At 43.2% G+C, this 15643-nt stretch overlaps 1 protein-coding gene across 1 annotated transcript in view; it reads left to right on the top strand.

Moving 5' to 3' along the window:
• The window catches only part of dnah12 (dynein, axonemal, heavy chain 12), an 83621-nt gene extending 69007 nt beyond the window's left edge, over window positions 1–14614 (top strand). Inside the window, exons 61-74 of the mRNA XM_063209351.1 lie at window positions 333–491; window positions 763–907; window positions 1489–1639; window positions 2385–2638; window positions 3878–4018; window positions 4388–4525; window positions 5190–5423; window positions 5801–5989; window positions 6495–6598; window positions 7208–7412; window positions 7610–7747; window positions 8376–8467; window positions 13900–13967; window positions 14308–14614. Of these exons, the coding sequence (XP_063065421.1) occupies window positions 333–491; window positions 763–907; window positions 1489–1639; window positions 2385–2638; window positions 3878–4018; window positions 4388–4525; window positions 5190–5423; window positions 5801–5989; window positions 6495–6598; window positions 7208–7412; window positions 7610–7747; window positions 8376–8467; window positions 13900–13967; window positions 14308–14501 (2212 nt within the window). The 3' untranslated portion in view covers window positions 14502–14614. The remainder of the gene's footprint in view (window positions 1–332; window positions 492–762; window positions 908–1488; window positions 1640–2384; window positions 2639–3877; window positions 4019–4387; window positions 4526–5189; window positions 5424–5800; window positions 5990–6494; window positions 6599–7207; window positions 7413–7609; window positions 7748–8375; window positions 8468–13899; window positions 13968–14307) is intronic.
• The last annotated feature ends 1029 nt before the right edge of the window (window positions 14615–15643 follow it).

The raw sequence follows: 15643 nt of genomic DNA on the forward strand, positions 1-15643 counted from the left end.
TCGACGCAGAGTCTTATCCATGCATGACCTACTGTTGTTCGAAAACCAAACAAAAATCTGTTTTATATGAATGATGACATTGCATTCAACCATCAATTGCATTACACGTAGCAATTATTGAACATTAAGCAACCATTCAGTCATGTATCATGTTGTCAGTTGTCACAGCTGTATAAAATAGAAGTTGAAGGGCTGTTATAAATGTAATTACAATTCAATTAGTATGATGTTACATAGCTGCAACTGTGTATTACTAGTGTAATTATATCCGTAACTGTACTTCTACTTCTACATTTTGCATATCTTGTTGTGTGTGTGTGTGTGTGGTAAAGGGCCAGGAAGGAGATTGAGTATGCAGAGTTGATGTTCTTCCTGACGGGTGGCGTGGGTCTGCAGAATAACGTCCCCAACCCGGACCCCACCTGGCTCCAGGACAAGAGCTGGGACGAGATCTGCAGGGCCAGCGACTTCCCAGCCCTCCATGGCCTCAAGTAAGCGTGGGCTGTGAGTGTGTGTGTGTGTGTGTGTGTGTCTGTGTCTGTGTCTGTGTCTGTGTCTGTGTGTGTGTGTGTCTGTGTGTCTGTGTGTCTGTGTGTCTGTCTGTGTCTGTGTCTGTGTCTGTGTCTGTGTGTCTGTGTGTGTGTATGTGTTAGAGAGCGAGAGAGAAAGAGAGAGAATAAGATAAAAACAATAAAAACAATAAAATAAGATGAGAAATGCACAAATCCTCAATTACTCTATATCTCTTCTCCTTGTTTCTAGGGATTTCTTTTCTAAAGCACCAGATAGCTTCCTACCCATTTATGACAGCAAGGAGCCCTACAACATCCCGTTACCCTCACCCTGGTCCACCCAACTCAACGACCTCCAGAAGATGATCATCCTACGCTGCCTCAGGCCTGACAAAGTAAGAAACGCAAATGTAGTATATCATTGTAACCTCATTTTCACGTATGCAGATGCTTTTAGCATTGCATTTTTAGGGAACTGAGCCCTGAGGAAGGTCAGTAGACCGAAAGCTTGGCCTATTATTAAAAAGAACACAAAGGGGATTTAAGTGTGCAGACATTTTTTCTTTCAATTTTACACAGTTTTTGTTTATGTTTGGCACCTTTTAATCGAGAGTGCGGTGTGATCCGGCTAAGCACAGCATTGCATTTTCAATGCATTTTACTATACCTTCCTCATGTAGTTAACCATTCATTTCCCAATTGGGCTAAAAAAAAATGTAATAACAATTTAAAATCGGTCACGGCAACACAAATTAGCGTTGAATATGAATGACTCGTAACATGATGCTTTTTTAGAAGGCAACACTTCATTAAAAAAAGTTTTTCATGCATTATTCTTTTTAACAAACAGTTTTCCGATACATTATATGTGTAAACAGGATATAAGTATTAATATTAAGTAATTATTTAATTATTACAGTATTTACTGACTAATTGATACACTGACACCCTACTCTGTCTCTTCCACGAAACAAAGATCGAACCTGCCATCGCTAACTTCGTGACCGACAAGCTGGGCAAGAAGTTTGTAGAGCCGCCTCCGTTCGACCTGAGCAAGAGTTACGTGGACTCCAACTGCACCATCCCGCTGGTCTTCGTGCTGTCTCCTGGTGCCGACCCCATGGCCAGTAAGTGTTCAGCTACTACGCTGTCCTACAAAAGGCAAAATGCTGTAAGTAGGCCAACATTGAAACTTAGAAAAGGCCCTGCCGTGGCTTAGTGGTAGGGCACTCGTCTGCTACGCGGCCGACCCGGGTTCGAGTCCGGCTCGGGTCCTTTGCTGACCCTTCCCCGTCTCTCTCCCAGCTCATTTTCAGTCATTGCTAAACTGTCCTATCGGAGAAGAAAAAAAAACGTAGGAAAAAAATCGGATATTGTAGTTACTGCAAATATGGCATAGCAATCTTTCTAAAATGGGACATATTTGGAACCATAAGGCTTTGTCACAAGATAAAGAAGTTGTAATGAAAACCATTTTAAGCCTAAACTCTAAATTATGTAGCTGCCGTACTACCCTCTGCCTTTGTATGGCAGTACAGTACAGCAGAAATGCAGAAATGTTAGAATTTCTAGAACTTTAGGGAACCCTTTTCATCCTACCAAAGGTTGTTTTCTGGCATGTACTGTACGTAATAACTACAGTAAGTGAAGCAGTGAAATGCATTTGTGAAAAACATACTCTGTAAGTGATGCCTGGATCTTGCATTTGCTGGCCAATAATCAGTAGTATAGTGTTTACAGACAGGGTGTACTGCACATCCTGACAGGAAAAAGGAAGGATGATGAGGAGGAACTTTCCTTGTGTCCTCTTTTCTCCTTTCTCCCCTTCTCTCTCTCCCTCCCTCCCTCTCTCTCCCTCTCTACCTCCCCTAGGCTTGCTGAAGTTTGCCAACGACAAGAACATGGGCGGCAACAAGTTCAAGTCCATCTCTCTGGGCCAGGGCCAGGGCCCCATCGCCGTGCGCATGATCAAGTCGGCCATGAAGGAGGGCACCTGGGTATGCCTGCAGAACTGCCACCTGGCCGTGTCCTGGATGACCACGCTGGAGAAGATCTGCGAGGACCTCAGTCCCGACACGTGCCACCCCGACTTCAGGCTCTGGCTCACCAGCTACCCCTCGCCCATGGTGAGTGAACTAGAGTAGAGTAGAGTAGAGTAGAGTTACTTTATTGTTCCGGGGTAATTTCCCGATCCCACCCCGTCTCTCTGTCCCTCTCGCTTCCTGTCACCATCTCAGACTGTCCTATCAAATAAAGGCATAAAAAGCCCCTAAGAATATATATACTGTATATAAAAAAGAGTTACTTTATTGTTCCAAAAAGAAATTAATCTAATCATAATATACAGTGCAAGACAGATTAAGCACAATGCACTACTCTGCATACGAACAACAACTGGGGAAATGTGTTATGACTGGGACCTTCTATCCCAAACATGGAATAGGTTATTTGGTGGCATTACCTTGCTTACACATCTAACACACTGTTTACTTATCTGTGATAGCCATGCATTCCCATGCCCTTCTAAAAGAAGTTGTTGCAATCCACAGCCATCTTTGTGATGCTCAGCATGCTGTATTGGTCACCAAACATTTTCAGCAGGGACCCCTTTTTGGACTTCAGAATATTTTTGCGACCTCTAGGATTTTTTTTTTCAATTAATACTGCTAGATTTTCCATTCATAGTTTGTCTGCTAATATTGCCAGAAATACTGTACATCTATTAACCATACAAGTGAATACTGTTCTTAATCATGTCCCTTTTGTCCGCAACACCACCTTCAATAGCATACTGCCACGTCGTTATGAACGGTCCCTCCCCTCACATTTCAACGGGCTTGAAGGGCTCTTTCTGCTCCTATCAAAATAGTCTCTGGTCATATTATCATTGAAAACATACAGTGATGAACATTGTACAAACATGGTGAGTGCTGCCTCCGCAGGCCATGGGTGGAACTGCTCCAAGTGTGTCACACACCTGCTATACATGAAATGCAACTATTTGTTTCTGATTTGCATTCTTGAGAAGTGAAAGTAAGAATTCACTGCATAGACTGCACATGTGTGCATACATAGAAAATGGGTTTGTGTAGCATTTGCTTTGAGACCAACCCACCAAAGCGCAACAAAAGAAAATGTCCAATGAAAAACCAAAAGATGGCTGTCGCATCTCTTTCTCTGTCTAACACACACACACACACACACACACACACACACACACACACACACACACACACACACACACACACACACACACACACACACACACACACACACACACACACACACACGTGAGCGTACACGCACACGCGCAAGCAGATATCTAGAGAGAGACCTTGACTCTCTGCTTTCTGTTCTGCCTGTAGTTCCCGGTGACCATCCTCCAGAACGGGGTGAAGATGACGAACGAGCCCCCCACAGGCCTGCGCCTCAACCTGCTGCAGTCCTACCTGTCAGACCCCATCTCTGACCTGGCGTTCTTCTCCGGCTGCCCCGAAAAAGAGCTGGTAAGCTAGCGGCAGTATAGCTGTGGTGTTACTATTTTGTTGTGTTCGTGTTGGGTTGGGTATAATTTAGTTCATTTTCAATGAGGTCACAGCTACACAGACTGATGCAGAATTTCAATAGTCCATCTTTCTCTGTCTCAATAGGTAGACCATCAAAGTATTTCTCGATTTATTGTTCATGGCTACTCAGGCATGTCAAGCACGTTTCACAGTTTTATCGCTTCTAATTTATTGAATACACAGTAAAAGTACTAATTAAACGCGTTAACCAGTCGGTGAGTAGTCAATATTAAGTTGATTGCGGAATGTGATTATGAGGGTCATAATTCATATGTAATGTAAAGGGGAGTGTTGGTTGTTCTGCTGTAGGCCTGGGAGAAGCTCCTGTATGGGGTGTGCTTCTTCCACGCTCTGGTCCAGGAGAGGAAGAAGTTTGGTCCTCTGGGCTGGAACATCCCCTACGGCTTCAACGAGTCAGACTTGCGCATCAGCATCAGACAACTGCAGGTAACACAATGTGGAAATGCATAATGACTGATATGACTGCTGAATATCCAATACATGTTCAGTTCAACTTACTCTTACATTTACTAAGTTATTAAGGTATGTATGTAAGGTTATAATGTGGCATATTGTATTTACCTGTATTCTGTGCCATTACCACACTATTAAAATGGTATTAGCATTTTTAGCAGCAGCTGTAGGCAGGTAGGTAGGTATTTGCTATATTTTTTGCTATGTTTGCTATATTTTTTCGTGCAGGCAGGGTGGGGAGGGTTGTCGCCCGAGGTGCCAGTCACTGTAGGACCATCACTGCATTCCCCTGTGTTTGTGTTTATTTTTTCATTGCGCTAATGAACTGCATCATAAACAAGGCACTGGTAAGGCCCATGAGTAGAATGGGTCATTTCCCAGCTCCACCACATCTCTCTCTCCCTTTTACTTCTCGTTGCGCCCCATTGTCTATCTGAAACAAAGGCAAAAAAAAGCCTATAAAAAATCCCATTTCTCTGTTGCTCAATGTACTGTACCTTTTAGCTATTGTCTATTGCCGATCTGAGTTATTGAATGTACTGCGCACACAGGGCTGAATAGTATGCTGTATAAAATATTATATTACATTATGCGTGGTGATGCCACCGTGTTTATTTTTCGCCCTGTGTTGTTGCAGCTGTTTATAAACGAGTATGAGATGGTCCCGTTCGAGGCCATCACGTACCTGACGGGCGAGTGCAACTACGGCGGGCGGGTGACGGACGACTGGGACCGGCGTCTCCTCATGACCGTCCTGGCCGACTTCTACAACAAGGAGGTCATCGACGACCCCCGCCACAACTTCTCCCCCAGCGGCAAGTACTACGCCCCGCCCAAGTCCATCTACGAGGACTACGTGGAGTTCATCAGGGTGAGGCTTTCAGCGCACACAGCTTAACTGTCTCTTTTTGTTTGTTTGTTTTGGAAGTTAAAAGATTCAAATAACACAGGATGAGACCATTTCCTTATGTGTGCACATACAGAAAACCTGTTGAAAGATAAGTAGTTAGCTGAATTTAGGAGCTGTTGGATTTTTTAAGCTAGTTGGCTGGGGCTTTTCCTTAGTCATTTCTTTAATCACTACTCACTTTTCGTTTTACTAAATGAGCTAAGTTAATCCATTCTTACTGTATAAGAACACTTTCGCTGTGAAACACTGCATCCCACCCTCTTACCTCAACCTCTCTAGTGAGATATGAGAGGAAATTCGATTATGACTGTTGATGTAATGTCTTTGTGCGATGTCAGAAACTGCCCTTCACGCAGCACCCGGAGGTGTTTGGGATGCATGAGAACGTGGACATTTCCAAGGACCTGCAGCAGACCAAGCTGCTGTTCGACTCGCTGCTGCTGACGCAGGGCGGGGGCTCCAAGGGGGGAGGCAGCTCCGGCGGAGACAACACCCTCCTGGACATCGCCAACGACATCCTCCACAAAGTAAATCACCTCACATCACATCATCAGCAGTCTGTCAGCACTGCAGCCAGTCACAATGCATTGATTTGGGTTTTCTCACCAGTTTCATACTCAGTCATTCACATACTTATGCCTCTTTTCCACCGCCGTTTTTTTTGGTAGGCCTACAGCTCGAAACAGCGCGACTCGGCTGCCACTTTTTGCTTATGATTGAGCTGAGTAGTGCCTATTTGAAAAGCAAAAAGTGGCGGACAAGTTATGCTGTGTCGAGTTGCAGGCCTACCAGGAAACCGGTAGTGGAAAAGAGGCATTGGTAACTTTCACTCACCAACTCACTCAGTCACTCAATCACTCACTCACTTGCTCACTCAGTCACTCACTCACTTGCTCACTCATTCACTCAGTCATTCAGTCACTCACCCATTCGCTTATTCATTCATTCACCTGCTCATCCACTCAGTCACTCAGTCACTCGGCCATTCTCTCGTTCACACCCTTTTGTGGTTCTCCCCCTTCCTCTCTGCAGCTTCCTAATAACTTTGACATCGAGGCAGCCCTGGCCAAATACCCGGTGCTCTACGAGGAGAGCATGAACACTGTGCTGGTCCAGGAAATGGAACGTTATAACACGTGAGGATTTTGATCTTTCTTCTTCATTTTACATATATTTTAATAAGCAATAGAGCAATTAAGTTATGAGTACATATTGTAAGTATTATTTAATAGGCTTACTCCCATGTTCCTTGTCCTCCTGTGTTACTTGAATTATGCATGCCAATACCAATTGCACATATTTTCGTAAGAACGATCAGAAACCCTATGCATGATACTGGAGGTATTGTCTAAGGGCAGATAGCCAACAGGGCTCTCACTAATATTTCTCATCATCGCTTGAGTCCATCGGGACCTCAACATGGATGTTAAGAAAATTGACCCTCGCTGTTGTGTCAATATTGCACTGTGCGCACACGTCTGTGTACCTTCTTCCAGGTGTCGTTCCACGTGCCAAATTGACATAAAATATGCATGGCAACGCGTTTGCACAAGAAAAGTGCACATGCACCACGTCTCCCACAGCAAGCATACCCTGGGCCTTATACACAGTAATTAGAACGAAATTAAAAAAAGGACTAAGTTTAACTTTAAATCATACAGTGCATGATCCGTATCCACCACTGAGCACGTAATTAAAAAGCAAAAGTTAAGAAAGCCACTGGTGCTCTCTCTTTCTTCCTCCAGGTTGCTGATCACTATCCGCTCGAGTCTGCAGAACCTGCTGAAGGCCATCAAGGGCCTGGTGGTGATGGACGCTGACCTGGAGGCCATCGCTAGCAGCCTGATGGTGGGGAAGGTGCCGGGCAAGTGGGCCAAGCGCTCCTACCCCAGCCTCAAGCCCCTGGGCAGCTACGTCACAGACTTCCTGGCCCGACTCACTTTCCTACAGGTGAGTCATCTCCCACAAGGCTACTCATCGCTACGCTTCGGCTACCCTCGATGCATAGCAAAAACACATCCTCTGAATTGATACTAGATGACTTGTCATTGGAGGAGATACCTGTGTCACATAGTAAATGTGCACTTGCTCCCATCAACTATGCAAGGCCCCTACTTTCCCCCTGTGTTTTCTTGTGCTGCTTGCAGGACTGGTTCCTGACGTGGAAGCCCCATGTGTTCTGGCTGTCCGGCTTCTTCTTCACCCAGGCCTTCCTCACGGGGGCCATGCAGAACTACGCCAGGAAATACTCCATACCCATAGACCTCCTGCGCTTTGACTTCCAGGTACATCTTAGAGCAGGTGTGGGGAACCTTTTTCTTTCAAAGGGCCACTTCAAACTGCTCCAAGGGCCGTAAATGTCCTCCGAGGGCCGTAAATGTCCTCCGAGAGCCGTAGTATGAAACAAGACCAGGATTTCCTCCTGCACTTTAGGCCTATATTGAAGGCAGCCACCTTTACAACAGACCCCACCTTCTCTAGGTACCCTGAATAAAGCTCAATTGTATTGCAACTGGAATGTCTAGGCTTCCTTTACAAAATATGTCATATTTCATGTGAAGCTGCATAACATTAAAATTATGTAGGAGGCCGGATTAAACGGCTTCAAGGGCCGCAAATGGCCCTCGATACAGAGGTTCCCCACCCTGGCTGAATCTCAAATGGTGCACTTGTGCACTTTATTGTTCATGTTTCAGTGCGTATACCGTATTAGTTACGCACTGAAACATAGTGCCCGAAGTGCACAAGTGCGCCATTTGAGATCCAGCCCCTGTCTCAGAGGGTCTTAAAAGGACTCTTTCAGTCACCAGTTACGTGTATGTCAATGTCCTGAGGCAGAAGTAGTGGATCAAGGACCCAGAGTAGAAACTAAGATGTTGTTTAAGTGTTTTTTTATGTAATGTGCATTTGTAGGTGTTAAACATAGAAACATCTGACGCCTCCCCTGAGGATGGAGTCTATATTCATGGACTGTTCCTGGATGGAGCTCGATGGGATAAGAGAAGGTGATTTTCTTTGTTTTAAAAGAATACACAGCTAATTGGTATCAAAATGGTATTGTGATTACAATGAAATTGAGAATTACATTACATTTCGTGAGCTTAGAATTATAAGGTTCTATCTCCGTTTAGGGTAGTTCTGAGATATTGAGCATCAAAGTTTTTACATCCTAGCTGGCAAAAGTGTTATGTAGTATAATCTATTATTATAGCTCAACAAGACCATCACCCTACAGACACTTTGAGGACAGAATATCAAAATCCTGGCACATTTGGAAATGGGATTTTTTAACATGGTCCAAATGGAGATAGAACCTTGTAATTCTGAGAGCTCTGATTCTGTTCAGAATTATAAGGTTCTATCTCCATTTTTATAAACAAACCCCTACATTTCAAGGAATAAATGTATATAACCATTAATTTCAATCAATTTATATATTTAGAATACAAGCACACAGCTTTTACTATAAAATATAATATATAACATTATATACATCACAGTCAAGCGAGTTTGTAAAAAAAGAAATGTTTTATTTATTTTTCAAAGATCATGGACATGGAAAAATTACAACATTTTGAACATTTTAATTAAAAAAGATATCATTTTAAAGAGTTCATTTTTTTTAAATGTCATCCTTTATATCCCCTTCTCTCCAGCTGTATACCCCCCCCCCCCTTACACTGTTACTAAACATCATTAAACACTTTTTAAAAACACATTGTTTATTTAAGATAGTGTTAAACTATGAGACACTTTTATTATTTATTATTCTGTATGTCTGTTTTGTTCTGTATGATTTACTTCATGTATAGATGAACTTCAGATATCACTCTCTATCCATACCAACACACACACACACACACACACACACACACGCACACGCACACGCACACACACTGTTACTAAACATCACTAAACACTTATTAAAAACACATTGTTCATTTATTTTATACGCTAGGGTTAAACTATGAGACAGTTTCACTATTTATTATTCTGTATGTCTGTTTTTGTATGGATGTTGTACTTCAGATTTCACTTTCTAAATACTGCGCTGTAGTAGGCTTTGTCAACAGCAGGCATGTACTTGAACATAGATAAAAGGTCAGTCTTCTTTGCCTCTGCAATGGTGTTTTTGTTGGTTAGATACTTTGGCTTGGGCAGCAAGAGCGCTGTTGGCATGTTAGACCTGGTTTTGGTGTTAGAGCCCCTAATATCTACCTGTATGGGAAGCTGAGCATGAGAGGTACTGTACTGTACACTGAACAGATTTTGAGTGAATGTAATTTGGGCCACTGAAGCAAATGGTATCTGCTTGTACTGGAAAAGTTTGGCACATGACTGAAAGTCTTTGAAATCTGTTTCTTTCATCTGGATGACAGTGTAAGGATTAGTTCTGTTCGCTCTCAGAAGGACACGCAAGAATGACAATGGGCTGTAAAACTCTGAGCTTGCCATTGCCTTTTCAATGTTGCTATGCATATTGTCCACTTCTTGGACAGCTGAGTGGCCAGGCGTAGAATATTTCATTGTAATCTTTTGGATTTTGGTATTTCTGGACAAGAACTCAACGATTGCAAAAGACATAATAGAATTTCTTTTTTGTGGCACACAGCTGTCACTCCTTGTTACTATCTCAGTTACTTCAGGATGGTCTTGAACCACTCTTTCAAGTATTTTGACTATGGCACTTGCCATGTCATTCCCTCCTCTACCTGACATTGCCTCTGTCCACACAGCACAATACCCTTTTTTAGTAAGTGAGCTGTGGGCAGTCATATTATAGAGATTCATCTTCCTTTTATAAAAGAATGAACTAACCTCAGCTCGTGGACATGATATTACATTTTCTAAGTCAAAACAGATCGTAAGTTGCTGTTTGTTATCTCTATCTCTTTGACGCTCTTGGCGCATGGCATTTTTTTCATTGACATGTTTATTGTGTGCATCCTCTTGGTGCTGGTTTAACAACCCCTGTTTTTGTGCTGCTGCATGTGCCTCACACTCATCACACCTGTCTGATTTGGGGACATGGAACCCAAGATTAAACTCAGTGTTAAATATAAATCTATAGTAAGACATTTTCACTGGTGTTTCATGTACAGCACAGGTGGTTTTATAGAGATCATACATCTTGGCCACATTTAGAGTTGGCTCCAGATATTGCTTTTGGGTGCGGGCACGACAGTAGTGGGACTCGACTACAGGGAAAGACCTAATGTGTTCCAGCACCTTCTCTTTTTTTTCCTCATCTATTTGTTTTTTAGGATGCTTTCCCCGTGCATCTGATTTTGGCATGCCAGCCTGGCTTCTCTTTTGGTGTACATTATACACTGTTTTCTGACTAATTGAAAGAGTACCTAGAAAAAATGGCTTGCATACTCTCACTTTCTGTCCCTCTCCTAGATCAAGAGAATATTTGAATGAGTGTGTACGGCGTGAGTCTTCGCCACTATCACGTTGTCTCTCTTTGACATGGCACTCAGTTGTCATCATAATGTAATCATATTTTCTGTCCTGATTCAGACCATAGTACTCTTCAAAACACCTCTCCCTCTCGCCACCAGTGATTTTCCTGGCACAATTAAATTTACAGGACAAAGTGCAGTCCTTAAATGTTTTTATTTGTTTGGCTGGCACTGTCTCTTTAGACGTGTTCACGTGTTCTTTACCCTCTTGATAAAGCCTCTTTCTGCATACTGACTTCCATGATGATGGAGTGCAGACCCTTTTCCGACTCTTCCCTTGCTCTGATCTCTCCTGTATCCCAACTGCTGGTGTCTCTGCTGCAATGTCCCTGGGTGTCTCTGCTGCAATGTCCCTGGGTGCCTCAGCTGGTCTGGCCCTGGGTGTCTCTGCTGCAATGTCCCTGGGTGTCTCTGCTGGTCTGGCCCTAGGTGTGTCTGCTGCAATGACCCTGGGTGTCTCAGATGGTCTGGCCCTGGGTGTCTCGGCTGGTCTGGCCCTGGGTGCCTCAGCTGGTCTGGCCCTGGCTGTCTCGGCTGGTCTGGCCCTGGGTGTCTCTGCTGCAATGTCCCTGGGTGTCTCAGCTGGTATGGCCCTGGGTGTGTCTTCTGCAATGGCCCTGGGTGTCTCAGATGGTCTGGCCCTGGGTGTCTCGGCTGGACTGGCCCTGGGTGCCTCAGCTGGTATGGCCCTGAGTGCCTCAGCTGGTCTGGCCAGGGGTGTGTCTGCTGCAATGGCCCTGAATGTCTCGGCTGGTCTGGCCCTGGGTGTGTCTGCTGCAATGGCCCTGAATGTCTCAGCTGGTCTGGCCCTGGGTGTCTCAGCTGGTCTGGCCCTGGGGGTCTCGTCTGGTCTGGCCCTGGGTGTCTCGCCTACTGTCCCTCTTGCTTCTGCTCTGGGGGTCTCTGCCTCTCCTGACATGGATACAAAAAAAGACAGCTGAGTATCACAATATAAAGGACTACTACCATCATTTTCCTTATAAAGACTTAACAGGATAAACAGTCAAATATGCTTAGTGATTAATGTACTTCTTAGTGTACAAGCTACCAGTTGCAAGTTTGCCTACGTAGTAGTGTCTGAAAACATCTGTGCAACTCGAGCATTTACTGCCCGTCAAACCTGCAAAAAACATAACCCCATAGTAGCGAAGAAAAGTGAAAGATTCTTTCTTATTACATGATGCAATATTATAATAATGTGTCCATTTATTATTTTGTTTTATGACACTGAGAATATGGTTTGGGTATTTTACAAACCTGCAAAAACATAACCCAAGCAGTAGCCAAGAGAAGCTTAAGATTAATTATTATCACATGATCCAATATTATAGTAATGTGACATTTTATTATTTTGTTTTGTGACACTAAAACACAGTCTGGGTATTTTACAAACAAAAGCATGGTAAACACAATAGAAATTCCAGCCATCCATACCCACTATCTGCTGTCCTCTTTTCATTTGGAGAATCATTTTCATCATTTCTGTAATAATAAAAGCAAAAATAAGTATTATTATCCTGATATAAATGGGGCAACTTTTATCAAGACACCAGGAAGCTTAAAAAGTTGATTAGCTTGCATTTATTGAAGGGGAGTAAATTAGAAAATTGTGTTATGTTAGGCTGCAGTCATCAAGACACCTTCTATCAAGCTTAAAAGATAGCAGCTAGCTAGCTTGCATAAGGAAGTGGAATACAGTTAGAAATCGCCATTCATTTAACGAATCTGTTGCCCATCTACAAAGATACAAGGATAAAGGGATGTTTATTTGTCATAAATATAGATGTACAGGTGCAAAACGGTAAGCAAGCTGTTGGTGAGCTAGCAAGCTGATGAGAAAGTCCGCTAGCAAGTTAATGCTAACATTCGCTAATGCTAACCGAACTAGTTAGCTAGCTTCTTTGGCAAACAAGCTGATTTACAATAGTTAGCTAATGATTCGTAAATTATCATATACCAGCTCTATGTGCTTCTACTTACCGATATCTTCTAGTACTGGTGAATGTGCGTGTATATCTTTTGGTGAACATTGCCGGCTTCAAATGTCCTCAGTTTAGCCTTGGCGCCTTAGCTCTGTGTCCCAGCAAGAGAGCCAGGATGTGGGTTTTGATTGGTCCGTCCGTGTTCAGCCAGGGTTTTCATTGGATATTGAATGTACTGGAGATAGAACCTTATAATCCCAACTCGGTTTATGTTTTTTGAGATGGAACCTTTTTATTTTATTAATAACAATGTGAAATAATACTTTTTTACAAAAATAACACCACACAGGCATTAATAAACACCTAATGGATCAGATTGTCAAAAACTCAATTTCGACCAAAAGTGGAGATAGAACCTTATAATTCTAAGCTCACGATTTTGCTGACGCTTTTATCCAAAGCGCCTTGCAGATATTTACAAGGTAGATACAAGGCTAGATACTTTGCTCAAGGGCACTTCAGCCATGGATTGAGGTGTAGGGAAAGATCATGTGGGATTTGTTGGTACTTTTAGCATATTTATCTATTTCAGTAATTCCTTTTGAAACCACTGGAAATCATGGCCTGGGACAAACTGAAAGGATCTGCACACTGCTTGCAAAAGACTATCATAGATATTCTTCAGGCATCTTACACAAGTTAAAAAAACAGTCAGGATAAATAGCGGAGGCCTACACAGCTGATTGGCAGTTTAGGCAACCAGCTGATAGTCACCAATTGTTTGTTGGGCCTAATAAGAACAGCTGACTATCAGCTGATTTCCTCAAAATTGCTACAAATAAATTAAGTCTTATTACAGCAGTGTGCAGATCCTTTCCCGCTCCTACATGTGACAGTTTTTGGATTTGGCACCTGCTGATGCTTTTCTGCTGGATGTGCACGCTTTCCACTACACTCTGGGACATGGTGAAGACATAATACTCCCTTATTGTGTCCTGTTATGTTGTTAAAATATTTGTCTTTGTTCCCTCCTCTATGTCTTAACTCCAGTGGAGTCCTGGCTGAACAATACAACAAAGTGCTCTTTGACTCAGTGCCCATCATCTGGATCAAGCCAAGTAAGACTGCAACACAATCTTAATATTATCATGCCAGCCTTTAATAATTCCAGAAAGTATTACATATATTATACAATCTTTTCACACTACATTGGAATATCATCACATTGCTAAAATAATCACCTATATTAATTGTCTTGTTTGTCGATGACTGATTTTTTCTCCCCATTGTAGAATCGCCTAAGCCATTAGATAATTGCATAGTTTTTTAGGAAAAAATGGGGACCTCCCTAAAAGAGCAATTATTTTATCAAAGTGACGGTATTGGAGGCGTTTCATAGGTTTTTTTTGTTTTTAAAAAAAAATAATTAGCTGTCAATCTTTTGCTTGTTCGCTGCAGCGGATAAGAAGCCTTTGGAGCACTCCCAGACCCAGTACGTGTGTCCCCTGTACAAGACCAGCGAGCGCAAGGGCACCCTCTCCACCACCGGCCACTCCACCAACTTCGTCATCTCTGTGGTCCTACCCACCGACAAGCGGCCCCAGCACTGGATCAAGAGAGGCGTGGCCCTGCTCTGTCAGCTGGACAATTAATCCAAAAAACCCACGCACGCACGGACCATTTAACAGGCACTTTATGATCTACTCATTTTCATTTCTGTACTTTTTCTATTGCACAGAGTAAATTAAAATATTATCAACTGATCCATGACCGTGTGTGTCTCCATTTCTTTAAGTTCACTACTAAGTTCAAGTTCAAGGTCAAGTAATTTTATTTGTCACATACATGGTATTGTAGTGAAATGATGATGGGGTCATCAGCTCTGCATCTTAAAAATTAAAGAAGTAAAGTAAAAAAGGAAATAAAAGGTGAGAAATAAGTTAAAGAAAAAACAAAGAAAATGATTATTTTAAAAAGTCTCGGTTCAACAGTCGCACTGCCTGGGGGTAAAAACTTTTCCTCATTCTTTCTGTACTGGCCTGAATGGTTCTGAGTCGTCTGCAGGACTTAAGTAGGGTGAACATGTAAGAGTTGGGGTGTGAGACATCCTGCATAATTTTCCTAGCCCTGGCTCCCACCCTCTTAGTGTAAAGACCCAAGAGTCCTGGAAGGTTGGCTTTGATAGTGCGCGCACCACTCTCTGTAGGTCCTTCTGTTGTTGCTGTGTGCAGCTTCCAAACCAGGCCGTAAAACTGTTAACACACTTTCCACCGCTGATGAATAGAAGGAGGTCAGGATGGGAGTGGAGACCTTAAACTTCCTCAGTAGGCGGAGGAAGTACAGCCACTGCCTGGATTTTGCTGTCAGGTGTTGAGTGTGTAGTGACCAGGAGAGGTCCTCAGTCAGGTGTACTCCCAGGTACTTGTAATTTGAGACCCTCTCCACAGGCTCCCCGCTGATGGTAAGTGGCGTGTAGTGTATGCCCTGCTCTGCACCTTCCTGAAGTCCACTACCATTTCTTTCGTCTTGCTGACGTTCAGGGCCAGGTTGTTGGACTGGCACCACTGTGCTAGGTCATCCACCTCATTCAGGTAGGCTGTCTCGTTGTTGTTTGAGATGAGACCCAGCACCACGGTGTTGTCAGCGAATTTTAAGATGGAATTTGAGCTGCTGGTGGTTGTACAGTCATGCGTGTAGATGTTATAGAGCAGTGGGCTCAAAACACAACCCTGGGGCGAGCCAATGTTGAGGGTCAGCTGGCTTGAAGTGACACCACCACCTATTCTGACCACTT

This window comes from Engraulis encrasicolus, chromosome 10 (genome assembly GCF_034702125.1).
Source record: "Engraulis encrasicolus isolate BLACKSEA-1 chromosome 10, IST_EnEncr_1.0, whole genome shotgun sequence".
Lineage (NCBI taxonomy): Eukaryota > Metazoa > Chordata > Actinopteri > Clupeiformes > Engraulidae > Engraulis > Engraulis encrasicolus.